This window comes from Topomyia yanbarensis, chromosome 2, assembly GCF_030247195.1.
Source record: "Topomyia yanbarensis strain Yona2022 chromosome 2, ASM3024719v1, whole genome shotgun sequence".
Lineage (NCBI taxonomy): Eukaryota > Metazoa > Arthropoda > Insecta > Diptera > Culicidae > Topomyia > Topomyia yanbarensis.
The window spans coordinates 411,866,979-411,882,978 of NC_080671.1; the positions used below are offsets into that span (position 1 = coordinate 411,866,979).

Genomic DNA, 16,000 nt, shown 5'->3' on the forward strand with positions numbered 1-16,000 from the left:
CCTCCCGAAAACTTTCAACTAGTTGAGAAATTTTGCATTAGTTTTAATTTTATATATTTTCAAGCTAAATTTGACCACCAATACTTATTTTCATTAAATGAGGCTTTTACGTATTACGTATTACGTATTGTACAACCATCATTTTAAAACCGAAATTTTTGACGCATTCCGATTTTTTTTCTGGATCTGCCCCTGAGAGTTACATTTGTTTGTTACATTTATTGTGTCTTTGCAGATTAAATTACTGATAGCCAAAGCAATTCTCGAACCGTGTTGACTAGTGCTGATGGCCAAATGTGAACTACATGCAAAAATAACATTTTCTCCATCACCTTCCAGTAAAAAATATCATAAATGCCTTATCATCTTTATTTGGAACATGACCGTCTACTTCTGATGATTCGCCTTAATGATTCCAACAACATTCCTGCAAATTCCAGGAAGCAAAATCCTATGGTTTCCACACAATACAATGAAAGGCATGAATTAGCACTTTTCGACCACTGTGAATACCAGACTAACGAGACGAACAATCTACCCCCACGAACAGCCGAACAAACAAAACCATTTATTTTATTTAATTCGTTTAACCGATTGACACCATCACAAACCAATTGCCCTCGCCCTCGCCCTGGCAGCACTGGCTCATTTCGCGATCCACCAACGCCGTCCGTGTACGCAGCTCGCGTTCTGTTCGCCGGGACGATCGCGAGTCAGTTTACCGCACCGAGCGGATCAAGTCGGACGCGTTTGGTCTTAGTTCCACCGAAGTGTGTGCGACGGTGCTCAAGTGCTTTATTTTTCAAGCATACATATAGATTTGTTTGTTTCCCGGGTCCACCAGAGCAGCCAACGAACGCCGTACACAAAAAAAAAGAAAAATAAAAACAATATTCTCAATCGCCGCCCGCAAACAGAACGACGACGACGACGAGCGCAGACGATCATCGATCAAATTCGGCAGCCGGGCAGCGTGTGTCGGTGGGATTTCGTTGATTGCACCGGAAGACACGAAAACAAACAACCATCAGCTAAGATGAGCGGATCGATCGATAATGGCTAAGGCCCCCGTGCGCGGATGAAATAAGAAGTGCGCGGATCGCGGTTCGGTCAGTCAGGTTGGCCAGGGGAGTGTTTTGCTACAATCGATGTTACACTCCTCCACAAGTGGTTCTTCTGCTGGCACTAATTCAGTTTTAAGTGTTTGGTTGGAAATTGATAGTTTAGGGTGAGGAGGAGCCAAGCGCAAATAAAATAAAAATCGGTGTGTATCGAAAACGAAAATATAGAAGAAGAGCAAAAAAACGATCCGGCTAAGTGAGTCGGCAAAGTGGAAGTGCGTGTTTGCGAAGATTGAAGAAGCAAATAAATGCGTGTTTGGAGAGGCCAAGTGGGGCAGAAACCATTTCGCACCACCGGTGAACGAGTAATGGTATTCTAACTGAAATTTTAAAATCACTATTTCATGTTCGAAAAGTGCTAATTTAGCAATTTTGGATAAGGGTAAATTCAGAGTAATTGTGCAATTGAGCCCAAACTGGGCAACTGATTATAGTGTGGGTTCTGGTGAAAATAATCCTTTTCGGAAGCTTATGGTTAAAGGCCGATCGAATCATGTTTGCTGGTGGAAAACTATTGCGGCTGAGCATAATCACCTGGACTATCATCAGCGGACCGACGGCTGCTGTTCGGGCAGAATCCGAACATCAAGGTTTGTTTGTTTGATTCTTTATTTTAATTCGGTTAGGATCATATATTTAGTTAGGATCTCACATAATCGTCGGATATGTATGTAATAATGTTGGGTTACCCTTCCGACCAAAAAGTCGTTGTTTATCGAACATACATTTAGCGAATGAAATGCCGAGAATGATGTCGCTCCAAAAATCAGTTTATTGAATCTGTTGTAGGGGAATTGTGGGAAAAACCGACACTGTGGGTAAAACCGACACCCCACAACTGTTCCTAGAAATCAATTTTTTTTTCGTTTCATAATGATACATTATTATTAGTACGTTTATGTAGAGCATTTGAAGAAAAATTGGATTTACGTTAGTGCGCCGAATGTCTTAAAAATAAACAAAACATACGACAGCAGCGTTCATACTCGTCTGTATGTAAAATTTCGTTGGTAGATTTTAAGGTTTTAACCGAACAAAAGCTTTTCAAATCACCCCATTTTTCAGTACCTATTAATGTCGGCCTTTCCTATGATCAACTAGGTGCATTGAAGATGAGTTTGAGAAATTCAATATTTTTAATTGCTTTTATAAAAAAATGTGCGTTGTTGAGGTAAAACCGACACCCTTTGGTTAGGGTAAAACCGACACACTGTTAAGATGGTTGTGTTTACTTGCGATTCATTACAAAAGGCTGGGGATCTTTGTGACACTTCAATTACACTATTAGCACACTATAGTAATAGCTGAAATACACAGAAATACTTTTATTGTGTTTATTTCTTATAAGTCTCTTTAAAAATCAAAAATTGGAATTTTTGTTTATCTGATTCTATCGAACCTTTTGCTATTTCTGCAAAAAGCTCATCAAACCGAATGTCTAGTGTTCTCTTGGTTTGTCATGTTTGTCACAATGAGACAATGATATTATGTATACCCCAATAGATCGTTGATAACCAGAGTCAGAAAAATCAAATCTGAAAAAGATAGTTTTACTAAGAAGTGTGTGTGTGTCACTTATAAGTGAATGAATCCAATTAGCAGAACGTAGAACGCTTGCAAGTCTTCTCTTGCGAAATAAAATGACACTGGAGGTTGCAATGATGTGCGCAAGGATTATTTGGAAATACTCATATCAATAAGTAATCCTATAGCATAAAATACTCTTATTTATAGTACTACGCTTTCGAACTTTCTTCCTCTCACTACATGATGAAGCAATAAAAAGCACATATTTGCATCATACATACTCACACTTTATTAATCACGCATATATCTAATTTTTAATAAAGATAAAGATTTTAATGCAGTGGAGAGAAAATAAATTAAAGGGGGTGTCGATCTTACCCCTATAGGGTGTCGGTTTTACCCGCAGTGCCTACAAAAAGTCACTTTGTTTTCCAAGTTTTACAACCAATAATTTTTAATGAAATTAATTTTTCGAAGCGCTGAAAAAATTAAGTCTTGTTAAGAATTTTCTGAAGAAGAATTGTGCATTAAAATTATAATTTTATTGGTTTTGTGGCAACTTAGAAAAAGTGTTAAGGTGTCGGTTTAACCATAATTCCCCTACCATTGTCAAATCTTAAACCTCTGTTACCAAGCGCCACAGTGTTGGCTGGCTACGAGAAATATATTACAAGGTACTTAAAACATGACGAACTATTGACAAAGACAATGGTGCATCCTTAACCCTCCGGAAGTCGCGCTTATGACCCACTGAACGAGCAACCGCTGGTGCTCTAAGACGATTTCGCTAGATTTTCAGAGCAGCGTGCACTCAGTGCACTAGCGCGACTGCCGGAAGGTTACACACATTTAATGGTTAGTTTTAATGACATTCGACTTTTTTTGGAAATCGATAAAATTTAGAAATAAAATTAAGCCAAGAAGATTTTTTCATTCAACTCTACAAAATCCTACAGACCCGAAGCAACATTTAAAAACAATTCTGTAGTCCACCAAAAAAAATATATTTGCAAAGTGACCGAACGAAGTCGATAAGATATTTCAGCAAACATCCGGTCCAGTACCCTTTTAGCTCCAAGAGTTGAATACAAGAGATTCTAATAAATTCTAACGGTCAACGAATCCCTAAAAGATTGATAGCCTTTATGAAGAACTGTCCTTTCGATTCCTTACGGTTTTCCTTTGAAAAGACCATACAAATCGGCCGAAGCGTCGAGGAAATCAACAATTATATCATTGAACGATGAAATTCCAATGGATTTATCTTAATCTTTTCACTGTCTACTTTATCTTTCAATTCTACGAAAACGAGAAGCAGAAGTAACGCCTTTCTTTTTCGCATGGCAATCTGAATATTCAATCTCGTTATTATTTACACTCAGTAATTTTCGATTCTCATTTTAACAGTGAGAATATAAAGGAAAAAATGCTGAAAATAACTACTTTTTGACTGTATTAAGGATCCATCATCATTGAAAAAGTTTTCCCTCCAACATGAACATATATTATTAAATTGTTTTATCAATACCCAAAACCGGTTCTTAATTTTTTTTGTACTTTTCAACTATTGTGCTGATTATTATAAACTAAGTTAGCATGACAAAAGCTTAAGCAAATAATATTCTAGGCAATAAATAATAATTACAACTTTATTTTTCAAAATACAGCATTGCTAATTCACTGAAATTATGAAAATCGCGATTTTTCCAATAAATTGTGTGAGGGTTTCCGGTTGGAATATTAAAGAAACAAAACACTCAAATTTCTTGTCTGCTTATATTTTCAAAATATCGTCGAGGCATAATCTTTTTTTTCGAGAGTTGTCCCACTGGAACTGTAGAGCTAGGTTCTCGGAAGGGCTCCCCGTCAGAATCACTCACCTTAATTGCAGACGAGACGGGAAATGTTACCCACTAAAACAGTGCTTAAGGCCAATTGCAGCGGGCCGTGATTCTGAATGTTATATTTATTGTACGATTCAGATATGGGCGGGCGTAGGGACTTCGCGATCACGTGTATCATCGCGAAAGGCTCGAGCGTTTGTGGGTTAACGTGTTCGAAGACATTGAGTTCTTCTATATCACTAGAGTTCCCGGTCATGTCACGATGGAATGTGTGGTCTAATGGATATGAGCGTTATTTTTTTATTGGCCAAACTGAATGTCTTGAACTAAGTTGCTTGGACGGAGGGTAAAGATTTGGACGGTCACGTGGACCGTCATTCTGATATATAGTTTTCGATGTACATTCTGACAGGAAGTGAGTTATCCCATACCACTAGAGTTCCCGGTCAGGAGTCGCCACGAAACGTGTTGCCCAGTAAATATGAGAGTTTTCTTTTTTTTAGTTGGTCCAATTGAAGGCATGGACCTAGACTGCTGATACCCAGGATAGAGACTTCCGGAAGTGTCCGATTAACGATCGCGCTAGCGCGGGAGTTTGTGAATTCACGCTTTAGACCGCGTTTGGAAATTTATAAGTTAGGTATGAATAATGAATCACCGGGATGTTATCGTGTTTGCGAGATTGCAGGTGTAGGTTGTGTGAATGATCGCGAAGGGCTCGAGCGTATGTATGTAAACGTGTTTATCGCATGTGCTAGCGTGTATGTAACTTCGCGTGTATGAATTATTTCCTATAACCATGTGACCATTCGCTTGTTCTTGAATGATCGAGCGCGGCCCGTGTATCTGATACTTAATGTATAGTGTATGGTTCAGATGTTAGTATAGGGTGAGTTCTCCCATTTCCCTAGAATTCCGGTTCAAGTCAGCATGAAACGTGTTGTGCATGCGTCTAGGATTGAGGGTAGGCGCTTCCGGATGTAAATGATTCACGATCGTGCGAGCGGTGGGGTAATGTACACGCTACTTCACGTTACTGCACCAATATTCCGCCGATAATATGCATAATGTTGCACTATGCTATATTACTCCTTAGTGGAGAACAATTTAGGTTAAAGCTATTTTTTCTCCACTAAAGAGAAAATTGTTTAAAACCATATTCGCGCGTGAAGGGTACAAAACCTATATCCAAATTGCGGAATTTTCGTTTCACCTTCGTCTCATCAGAATCCAACACTAACTTAGTGACAAGACTAAGCTAGCACCGGATTGTCGCAAGCTCCAAAAAACGAAAAAACTTTTTGTGTTTCTGAGCAAATCCTGCGTGATGTTCCGCAAGAAAAGCAGTTCTAATTTAGCTGATAAGAATTGATGAAATAAAAACAAGCAAGCGTCATTTTTTTTACGGGACGTCAGGCAGGATTAGAGGCTCAGAAACACAAATAGTTCCTTCGCTTTTTGGAACTAGCGTCAATCCTGCACTAGCTTAGTAATATCAATAAGTTGGTGGTGAATTCTGAGAGGAAGTCGAAACGCAAATTTCATAACTAGTATACATAATGTTAGCTTCCAAATTGTTTATAATTTCGGGTTTGTCTGCATAGATCAACGATTTGATATAACCTCATAAAAATAATCGGTGGATAATACGATCTAATGATCGTATGACCTTGGCTGGACCAAAACGGAAAATAATACGATCACCGGACAGTCCACAAATTCGATAGAAGTGATCGCTAAATGGGTAGCTCCTTTCTGATGGAACCAAAACTATTCAGGATCAATGCCATCGATATTCCAGCAAAATAATCGTTAACCACGGTAGAATAACGCAACCCGTTTACGGTGACATTCACTCTCGTCTTATTTAAAAAAGAAAAGGTATGTAATGTCCAGGATAGAATTGGTGTTTCGTGATTGCACTTAGAAGTGTAAATTACACGATCAATACTATTGCCAATGTTTGAGATTATTAACAGTGTAATACAAAAATCCGATTAATAAAACATCTGCGCGCGATCATTCAAGAACTCACACGAATATGCAAATGGTGACACGGCTATATAATCGAATTCATACACGCGAAGTTACATACTCGCTAGCACAAGCGACACACAAACGCCCACATGATCGAACACGTCAACATGCAAACGATCGAGCCCTTCTCGTTGGTACACCAAGACGAATAGAATCACGACTATCAACGCACATCTGCGCCCCAGATCTCGCACCTAAAAAGAACTCCGATGAGTTGGAGAACGCTATACCACATATAACTTGTTAATTAACGCGTTTTAAGCGCGAACAAATAAACCTTCATTCCCATACGTTCGTGACGTCCATACAACCACACATCTAAACCGTACACTCAATATAACAATCAGAATCACGACTCTGCAGTTGGCCAGTTGGCAGTGTTTTAGTGGGTAACTTTTCCCGTCTCGCCTGCAATTATAGTGAGTGATTCTGACAGAGACCCCTTCCAAGAATCCAGCTCTACAGCTCCAGTAGGACAAATTTCAAAAAACATTTTCTTTTATTTTATTATCTTTTATTAACATAAACATAAGGAGAAAGGAAACATTTTAAATGTTATTGCATTATGGTGAAACTATCACTAAAAAGTTTTTCTAACGATGACTTTAAACATGTTTAACATTTCTTTAAATTTCATACAAATGACCAAAAAAACTAGAACTTTGTTATAAAATACGATTCTAAATGTCATTTCATTTTAACTAAAATCTTGCCAAATGTGACAGTTTTCGAGGTATTTGGAATTTTGTTTGAACGAAAACAATTAATTCTTGTAATTATTCCTTTTTAATATGTCGAGTCCGATTCACTCAAAAAAAATAATCGACTCTTGATCTATAGATTGATTGATAGTTTGATCGATAGATTTATAGATTGATCGCATATATTTGTGCTAAAGTTAATTGTGAACGGTTCGGAGACGCGTGTAAAACGAACATGTACATGTTTAATTACAAATGTTCAATACGATACTTGATACCTTAAGTTTGTCCATAAATGCTTTCATAACGAAACCTATTAATATGAGCGGCCCAATCCATTACAATGCCAGTTACGTAAAATAGTCGGAATAGAAAACACATCGGGTGCCCATCGCCATCAGGAATCAGAATATATTGGCTTAAATGGCACGTTCCCCGTATGTAGTCGGGGATTTGTGCCTTGCCGTGTGTATTCATCATTTCCTGAGCGGAAGAAAATGTCAAGGAGGTGTGGGGAAGTAGAACTGGAAGGGTGGAAAAAATAACAGCACAAAAAAAAATAAACGACAAGTAAGTTAAACTCACAAGTAGTTCAACTCGCCTGCGAGTAAGCCTGAAGCTCTTTACCACATTGGATAAGAAACTGTAGTATGTCTCTGATTTTCAGTCGTCCAAACATGGTGTCGTCTATGTAAGGACGGCCGAAAACTCGAAATGGCAATTGCGCTACCGCTGAACAGTTGCATATCAGATGATATGAGGTTCCGTGGTCGGATTCACAAAGATCACATGAAAAGACTCAGCACGCTGAATAGTTATGTGATAATTGAGTTTGCAGTAGCCGGTTAAAGCCCTGGTCAGCATGCCGCAGTGCATCTTCGAAAAATGTAGAAGATTTTTCGAAATCACTGGGCACGGTTGTTCTAGAAACGCCTTTGTTTGGCGACACGTTTGTATATTTCTCCAATAATTGCGGTGTTCGGACGAAGCACAGAACAGTATTTTTTCCCTTATCCAACTTGCCGAAATTGGCAGCGCGGGCTCGGGACCAACGAAGTCAATCGCTGAACCTGCCTTGGCCAATTCGTCAGCCCATATTGACAATGCTTAGTTCTTCGATTTGGGTTCGGCACGCGATCACTAGCTTGGACCGTGATTTGTCTGAGCTGCAGCCTGACTATCGGAGCAGAAGTCTATAACTCTGCCGGACAAACTTAGTTGAAGGGCCGATTGTACCCCGCATACAATCGCAAAGATTTCTGCTTGGAATACAGTACAGTATCTACCTAGTGAGTGAGATTGTTCCAATCTCATTTCACGACAGTAGACACCAGCACCAGCACGTCCCTCCATCATAGAACCGTCAGTGTAACAGACCACTTGCGTTTGTTGTTGTCTTTCCGTATAACCAGACAACCACTTCTCTCGAGAGGGAATCTTCACATGAAATGTCCTGTAAGGAAAACTACATGTAAGTGTAATATCTCTGGGAGCAAGAATATCTTCACCCCATGTAACCATTTGTGACCACCGGGTGCCCATCGCCATACTTTGATTAGGATAATAGTACAAAAATGTTAATAAAAAAATTTCTCGTGGCAAAAACATTGGGACCAACTGGAAAAAATGTACACATAATATAAGTCACCAAATGTCCGAAGTTCTTCAAATATACCCAAAGTCACATACATTAGCCTTGTCTGGCCTTATTTTTTCGACGTAGGACTACGTCTTAGTTTTCGATATAGGGGTGCACGTTGCAAATTCTACAAAAATGGTATGTAACGAAAAGAGGTCCAATTTTAAACGCATGTAATTCAGCCATCTCACGATAAATTTTCAATTTTTTTGCGCATATCGCCCCGAAATACTTCTAAGAATAGATTCCAATAGATAAACCCAAAGATTTTTGATATCATGGCATTAAAAATTTAAATAATGAACAACCTAGTCAAAATATCGCGCATTTACACACAGAAGATAGCGCTTCCCAAGTCCAGTACGACAGATTTGTGTACCTAGCGCGCTACGCTTATGTGAATGACGTCATCATCGACTATTTAAAGAACGGATTTGGCCGGACAAGCTCAGTTGCCTGTTGAACGGCAGGCGGAGCAGATCACTGCGCTGTATGGTTTCACAGCCGGTGTAGCTGAGCTTGTCCGTTCAAACACTATGCTTTCTTTTGTGCTGTGCTCGTATCCAGCACACTTTTATGTACAATCTCGAACACAAAACTGCTTGTACATTCGAGCTCCATTTACAAACACCGGTTAACATAGTGTCGTGGTACTAGTTGTCTCTTTCGCTGTACCTATCATCATCAGCGTTGACGCATTTTGTATTGTGCGCTTGGTTTCAATGTTTGAGGCGAATGTAGGTATATCTAATTTGTTAGCAGGATTACCATATTCACAGATTTTACCGTAATATCACAGATTTTTTTTTTCAATTTTTGATCACAGATTGTTTTTCACAGATGGCAATTTTCGGCATTTTGATGAAAATTTCACAGATTTTTGGAAATTTTGTGATTTTTCACAGTTTTTTCGGAAATTTATGACAGATTTTTTTCCTGTTTCGGTTATCACAGATGATAAAAAGATATTTTTGACCGAAACACAGGTTTCAATGTGGCATCCTTGTTTGTTAGCGGTAGCATACGTAACCTGCATGATAGCAATCTGTGCTTTCAATGCACAAAGACGAAAACTTTCTTAGCAATAAATTTACGCGGATCTATGAAAAGCACAACGAAAGTTTATTATTTACGTTCGATCAATTCATTGATGCATTTCCACTTCACGTGATTCATTTCTACTCAGCCTATCATATTTTGATCCTGCTAATAGGTACATACTACAAAGCCTATAAATGAATGAATACACTGGCACTCGAAAAACCATTGCAAAAACGCATCTAAGTTCATATATAAAATTGTTTTCAATTCTTTTAAATTTATAGTTTCGATATATGTTTAAGACCACTGCATTCACTACATTTGTCTGCGTACTTTAGGAGAGTTACAATAATGGCAAAATATAACTAGAAAGCTTGATCTACACATGAAATGTGATTATATTGTCTAAAATTTGATTTTTCTTCACCAGGGTTTTTACCACGCACAATCGAAAAGTTTTTATATTTTTTTAAAAACAAATCTTGTGCTATAAAGATTTAGTTCCAGATATTAGTTCGGTCACGGTTTTCTGTCTTCTTTCTTCAGATCTTCTCAAATAAGTTTAATCGGATTCGATCATCTACTACAAATGAAATGACCTGATAACCAACTTCAATATGTAACATTTGATGATGGTTGGTTGTGCTTAAACTATACGTAAGAAACATATTTGTTTTATTATTACTATAAATTTACTAAGAAAATAAATATTTTACATTAAGTAGTATAATCCTACGTCTACAATTCGTGTATCTCAGGATTCGCTCAAATTATATTGAGATTATACGTGTTTTTATTCGAATTTTCAAAATTAAAATATATGCATTGAGAGAAAAATTATTTTTTAATATTTAATTAAAAAATCGCATAGTTCGCAGCACTACAAAAACTAATATTTTTTCTAGACATCTTGAATAATTTTCTTCAAAAACCATCTCGTGGTTTGATCCTAGAGTAAACAAAACCGGAGATATGATCAAAAGAAAATCAAAGGTTTTGGCAATTCGTCAAAAGGGGGGGGGGTGTTCCCATGACCCGAGGGTTGGTTCAATTGACGCAAAAATTTGGGTGGATGAATTTGTACGGCTGTCTCAGTCAAAAAAAAAGCAAAACGAATGTTTTTTACTGCCCGACGTTTCAGCCTTTGGTGTTGGCCTTTTTCAAGGGAAATACGGTCTCTCGTTTTTTGTTAAGTTGTCGCTGTCGACAACGCCGACAACTTAACAAAAAAACGGGAGACCGTATTTCCCCGGAAAAAGGCCAACACCAAAGGCCGATACGTCGGGCAGTAAAAAACATTCGTTTTGCTTTTTTGTTGACTGAGCCAGCCGTACAAATTCATCTAGAAATAACCATCCCAGTCGTCATAAACATAAGCCCAAAAATTGAAGTCTTTATATATTGGCCCTACATGAACAATTCCTCCAAATTTGTCTCAAATTCGTGAAGGTCAATTACATGTGCCTTGATCACTTCGCGTGGAATGACCTATGTACATTTTAAGTAAAAATAATAGTCTAAGAGAAATTTCGAAATTTCGAAGACGGCACCGGTGATTAAGTGGCAAGCCTAGGGTTCAGATGGTGGAGTCGTCTCTCTGGTGTCGGCGATAGACACTCAGTGCGGAAAGAGACCGACGGCAAACAAGTTTGAATAGTAGAAATAAATAGCATTTTCATCATTCGAAAGTACAAATGTCCAACACTAAAGTTTGTCTTAAAATCTTTTCATAACGAAGTATCAAAATTACTCGAACCTATTCATATGAGCGGCCCAATCCATTGCAATGCCAGTTACGTAAAATAGTCGGAATAGAAAACACATGGAGCGCCCATCGCCATTCTTTGATTGAGAAAATAATACAAAAATGTTAATAAAAAATCTTTTTCGTAGAAAAAACATTGGGGCCAACCAGAAAAAATGTACACACAATATAAGTCACTAAATGTCCGAAGTTCTCCCATATTAGCCTTGACTCTTTTTATCAAAATTAGAGTGAAGCTAGGGTCGATTTGTGTAGAAGCTTTCAATCACACTTTCTACTCTTTGGGATTTTACGAAGTATAGTACAAAAATAACATAATTGCTTCTGTGCCAGTCTAAGACGACATAGTGGAGGATGTAGCCGAGGAAGCATCGAGACTTCGTGAGACGCCAAGAAGTGCAGAAGTTACTTTTGGACACCTCCTTATCGGTTTATCCGTTGTCAGTCCCAGACATAAGGATGAACTGCCACAGCCGCGGATCGCTTGCCAAACAAAGATTTTGCAGTGAATTTCCAAAACTTCTTTCACTTCCTGTATAGTTTCTTTGTGCAAGTTTTGCCACTGTGTTCTAGTTCTTAGTCGACCGTTACCGGTAGTAGACGTAGTTGAACGGCGCTACGCTACAAGTATTTATTTGATTAATTTAATTCAAGCCGCGCGCGATTTTCGAAAAAATAAAATAGTCAGCATTATGTCGTGCAGTGTTCGATCGTGTTCAATTAGTGATGATCGTTTTTTATGGAAGTGCGAGTTTTACAACAAATCGTATCACGCGGCCTGTGTAGGAGTGCAACGGCACCAAGAGCATCACATCACGTCTTTTATGATTCCTCTATGTTCGGATTGTCAGCATAATCTTAAAACGGGGATTGACACACGTAAAGTGCTTTTCCAACAGGAGCAGCTCTTTAATTTAATCAAGACGCAAACGGATTCCAATCTTCGAATGGCTGCTGACATCAAAAAGTTGAACGCATTTGGTGAACTGTTCGATAACATTGATCACCAGCTAAAAGAAGCGGTGACTAATGTAAATAATATCACCTGCGCGAAAGTTGATTATGCGGTGTCAACATTATCGCGCACTATGGAAAACAACGCGGTCAATAAGGCCGATGAGCTCGTTGTTTTAAAAAATCATATAACGTCATTATTCAACATATCTATGGAATCCACAAGGAAGCGCATTGAGGAGTACGTGGTGGAGCTCACAACTGACCTGACTCGTGAGCTAAAAAAAATATGCTGCGAAGTTCAAAATTTAAGCGTAATAACCATTGACATGGCGTCTCAATGCAACGAACATACCGGTAACCAGTCGTTTTCTGCTCGTGATGCTCTTGACGAAATAAAATCACAAGCCAGCGCTGTCGGCGACGATATTTTAGACGAAGTAAGGGCAATTGCCGCGACAATTAGTACCCTGGAAACCAGTGTTAATAATGCTCGTTTGACACCTGCGGTGTCTCCCCCCAGTCTGATGGACGAATTGACCGTCGTTTCAAATAAAACTGCTATCTCAGGTTCGCAGCATAATCAAGTGGCAAAAGATGGATGGCGCACACTTGGTTCGAAAAGAGTGTGGCGCTCCGACTGGTCAGAATATGACTTACGTAAACAGCGTCGCATTAAACAACAAAAAGAGAAAGATAAAGCAGCAAAGAGTAAAAAATCGAGAAGAAAACAGGGTACAAGATACAGCAATATCAACAGTAATAACAATAACAACTACAACAACAAAGATAGCAAGTGCAATAAGAACAGGAACCGCAATAAGTACAACAATAACAATAATCACAACTACAACCAAAATAGAAACAACAACAATAGCAACAAAAACAACAGCTACAAGTCCAATAATACCACCAACAATTTCAATAGAAACAGGCACAACATAAACAATAACGACCACAACGGAAACAGAAACAACAACATTAACAGCAGTAACAACAACAACAATAATCACAGAATAAGCAACTACAACAATAACAGCAACAACAACTACAACAGAAATAACAACAACCACAACGAAAACAGAAACAGCAGTTACAGCAACAACAACAACAACAGAAACAGCATTTGCAATAGAAACAACAATGGTCTTAACAACAATCACCATAACAATAAACATCATTGTTCATCTTGCTCCTGTGAACGTTCGTGTTTTCGCCAATTTTAACGCACTTCTCAGAGGCAGACCAGGACAAGCATGACGCAACTGGTAACAGTACAATAGTTTTAAACAATATTTTTACGAATAACGAATCACAACCAACTTCTTCGAAAGCCATTGAAATTTTGGTTTACTGTCAAAATTTTAATAGAATGAGGAGCGCCGTAAAGATGAACGAAATCCATAAGAATATATTAGGCTCCTCATTTTCGATAATTCTAGGTACCGAAACAAGTTGGAATGAGGATATAAAAAGTGAAGAGGTTTTCGGTAGTGACTATAATGTTTTTAGAGATGATCGTGATTTACGACTAACCCAAAGAATGTCAGGCGGAGGAGTTCTCATCGCAGTTTCATCTATATTTAATTCCGATCTTATTGTCTCACCAAAATTCAAAGAATTTGAACATGTATGGGTTAAAGCACATATCGCTGATGAAATCCACATTTTTGTCTCAGTGTACTTTCCACCGGACCTAGCTTACAAATCAACATATGAGATTTTCTTTCAAGCAGCTGAAGAAATAATCTCTAATTTTCCTCCAGAATTCAAAGTTCATATTTATGGTGATTTTAATCAGCGCAACTTAGATTTTATTCCTGACTCTGAAAATGAGAGCATTCTACTTCCTGTCGTTGGTGATAACGAAACATTACAATATATGTTTGAGAAAATTGCATTGCTAGGACTCAATCAAATAAACCATATAAAAAATCAACACAATCGTTATTTAGATCTGCTATTAACAAACATTAATGAAGATTTCTGTGTTGATGAATCTCATTCTCCCTTATGGAAAATTGAAACGTTTCACACAGCAATAGAATTCTCTATTTTTGTGCACAAGAATCATAATTTCATTGATTGTGACTTCGAGGACGTTTTCGATTATAGAAAAGCAAATTATGAAAATATTAAATATAAATTAAGCAGTGCTAATTGGCAGTCCCTTTTAAAGAATCAAGTGAACGTTGAATGTGGAGTGGAGATCTTTTATAATATTTTATGGCAAATAATACAGGAGGAAGTTCCACTCACGAAAAAACGACGAAATCATGCATCCAAAAATCCAGTTTGGTTCAACAAGGAAATTATTAATTTGAAAAATCGGAAGCAAAAAGCTCACAAAATTTACAGAAAACACAATAATCAGGATAATTTGGAAAAATACCTTAACATTCGTGACCAACTAACTTTGGCTATTTCTTCGGCACTAACTGTATATAATGCAAAAACTGAAAATGAGATCAAGTCATGCCCAAAAAACTTTTTTAATTACATCAAAACTAAGTTGAATTCATGCAACTTCCCATCAAAAATGTCTTTAGATGGGAAAGAGGGTGAAACTTCAAAAGATATTTGTAATCTCTTCGCAACATTTTTTCAAGAAACTTATTCTAACTATTCAGACAATGATCGTGACTTTGAATATTTTTCTTATTTTCCTGATTATTCAAGGGATGTTGGTGTCAGTCACATTAATGTTCAAGATATCTTGTCTGGTCTCAATGATCTAGATGCTACTAAAGGCTCAGGACCTGATGGAATTCCACCTGCTTTCATAAAGAATTTAGCAACTGAGCTTACGTCACCTTTATTCTGGCTGTTCAATAAGTCACTAGAATCTGGTATTTTCCCAAAAGATTGGAAAAAATCTTTTTTAATACCTATTTATAAATCGGGTAAAAAATCTGATATTCGCAATTATCGTGGAATTGCCATTCTGTCTTGCTTTCCCAAACTTTTCGAATCCATCATAAATCAAACCATTTTCAACCAAGTCAAACATAAAATAACAAATTCACAACATGGGTTTTTAAAGGCCGTTCAACTAGTACAAACCTTTTAGAATTTGTTGATTACTCGTTAAATGCCATGGATAAAGGAAATCATATAGAAGCTCTTTACACTGACTTCAGCAAAGCGTTCGATAAGCTGGACATTCCCATGTTAATATTCAAACTTGAAAAATTGGGAATCGAGATGAGACTCCTCAATTGGATTAAGTCGTATTTAACAGATCGTCAGCAAATAGTAAAATTCTATGAGATGAAATCTAATATAATTAAAGTTACTTCGGGGGTTCCGCAAGGTTCACACTTAGGACCTCTTCTTTTTATTTTATATGTCAACGACATCTCTCTTATTTT

At 37.7% G+C, this 16,000-nt stretch overlaps 1 protein-coding gene across 1 annotated transcript in view; it reads left to right on the forward strand.

Annotated features, from left to right (window-relative positions):
- The first annotated feature begins 766 nt into the window (after window positions 1-766).
- LOC131685074 (A disintegrin and metalloproteinase with thrombospondin motifs 12) overlaps window positions 767-16,000 on the forward strand; it is a 114,267-nt gene continuing 99,033 nt past the window's right edge. Inside the window, exons 1-2 of the mRNA XM_058968494.1 lie at window positions 767-782; window positions 1,223-1,711. Coding sequence (XP_058824477.1) covers window positions 1,615-1,711 — 97 coding nt within the window. The 5' untranslated portion in view covers window positions 767-782; window positions 1,223-1,614. The remainder of the gene's footprint in view (window positions 783-1,222; window positions 1,712-16,000) is intronic.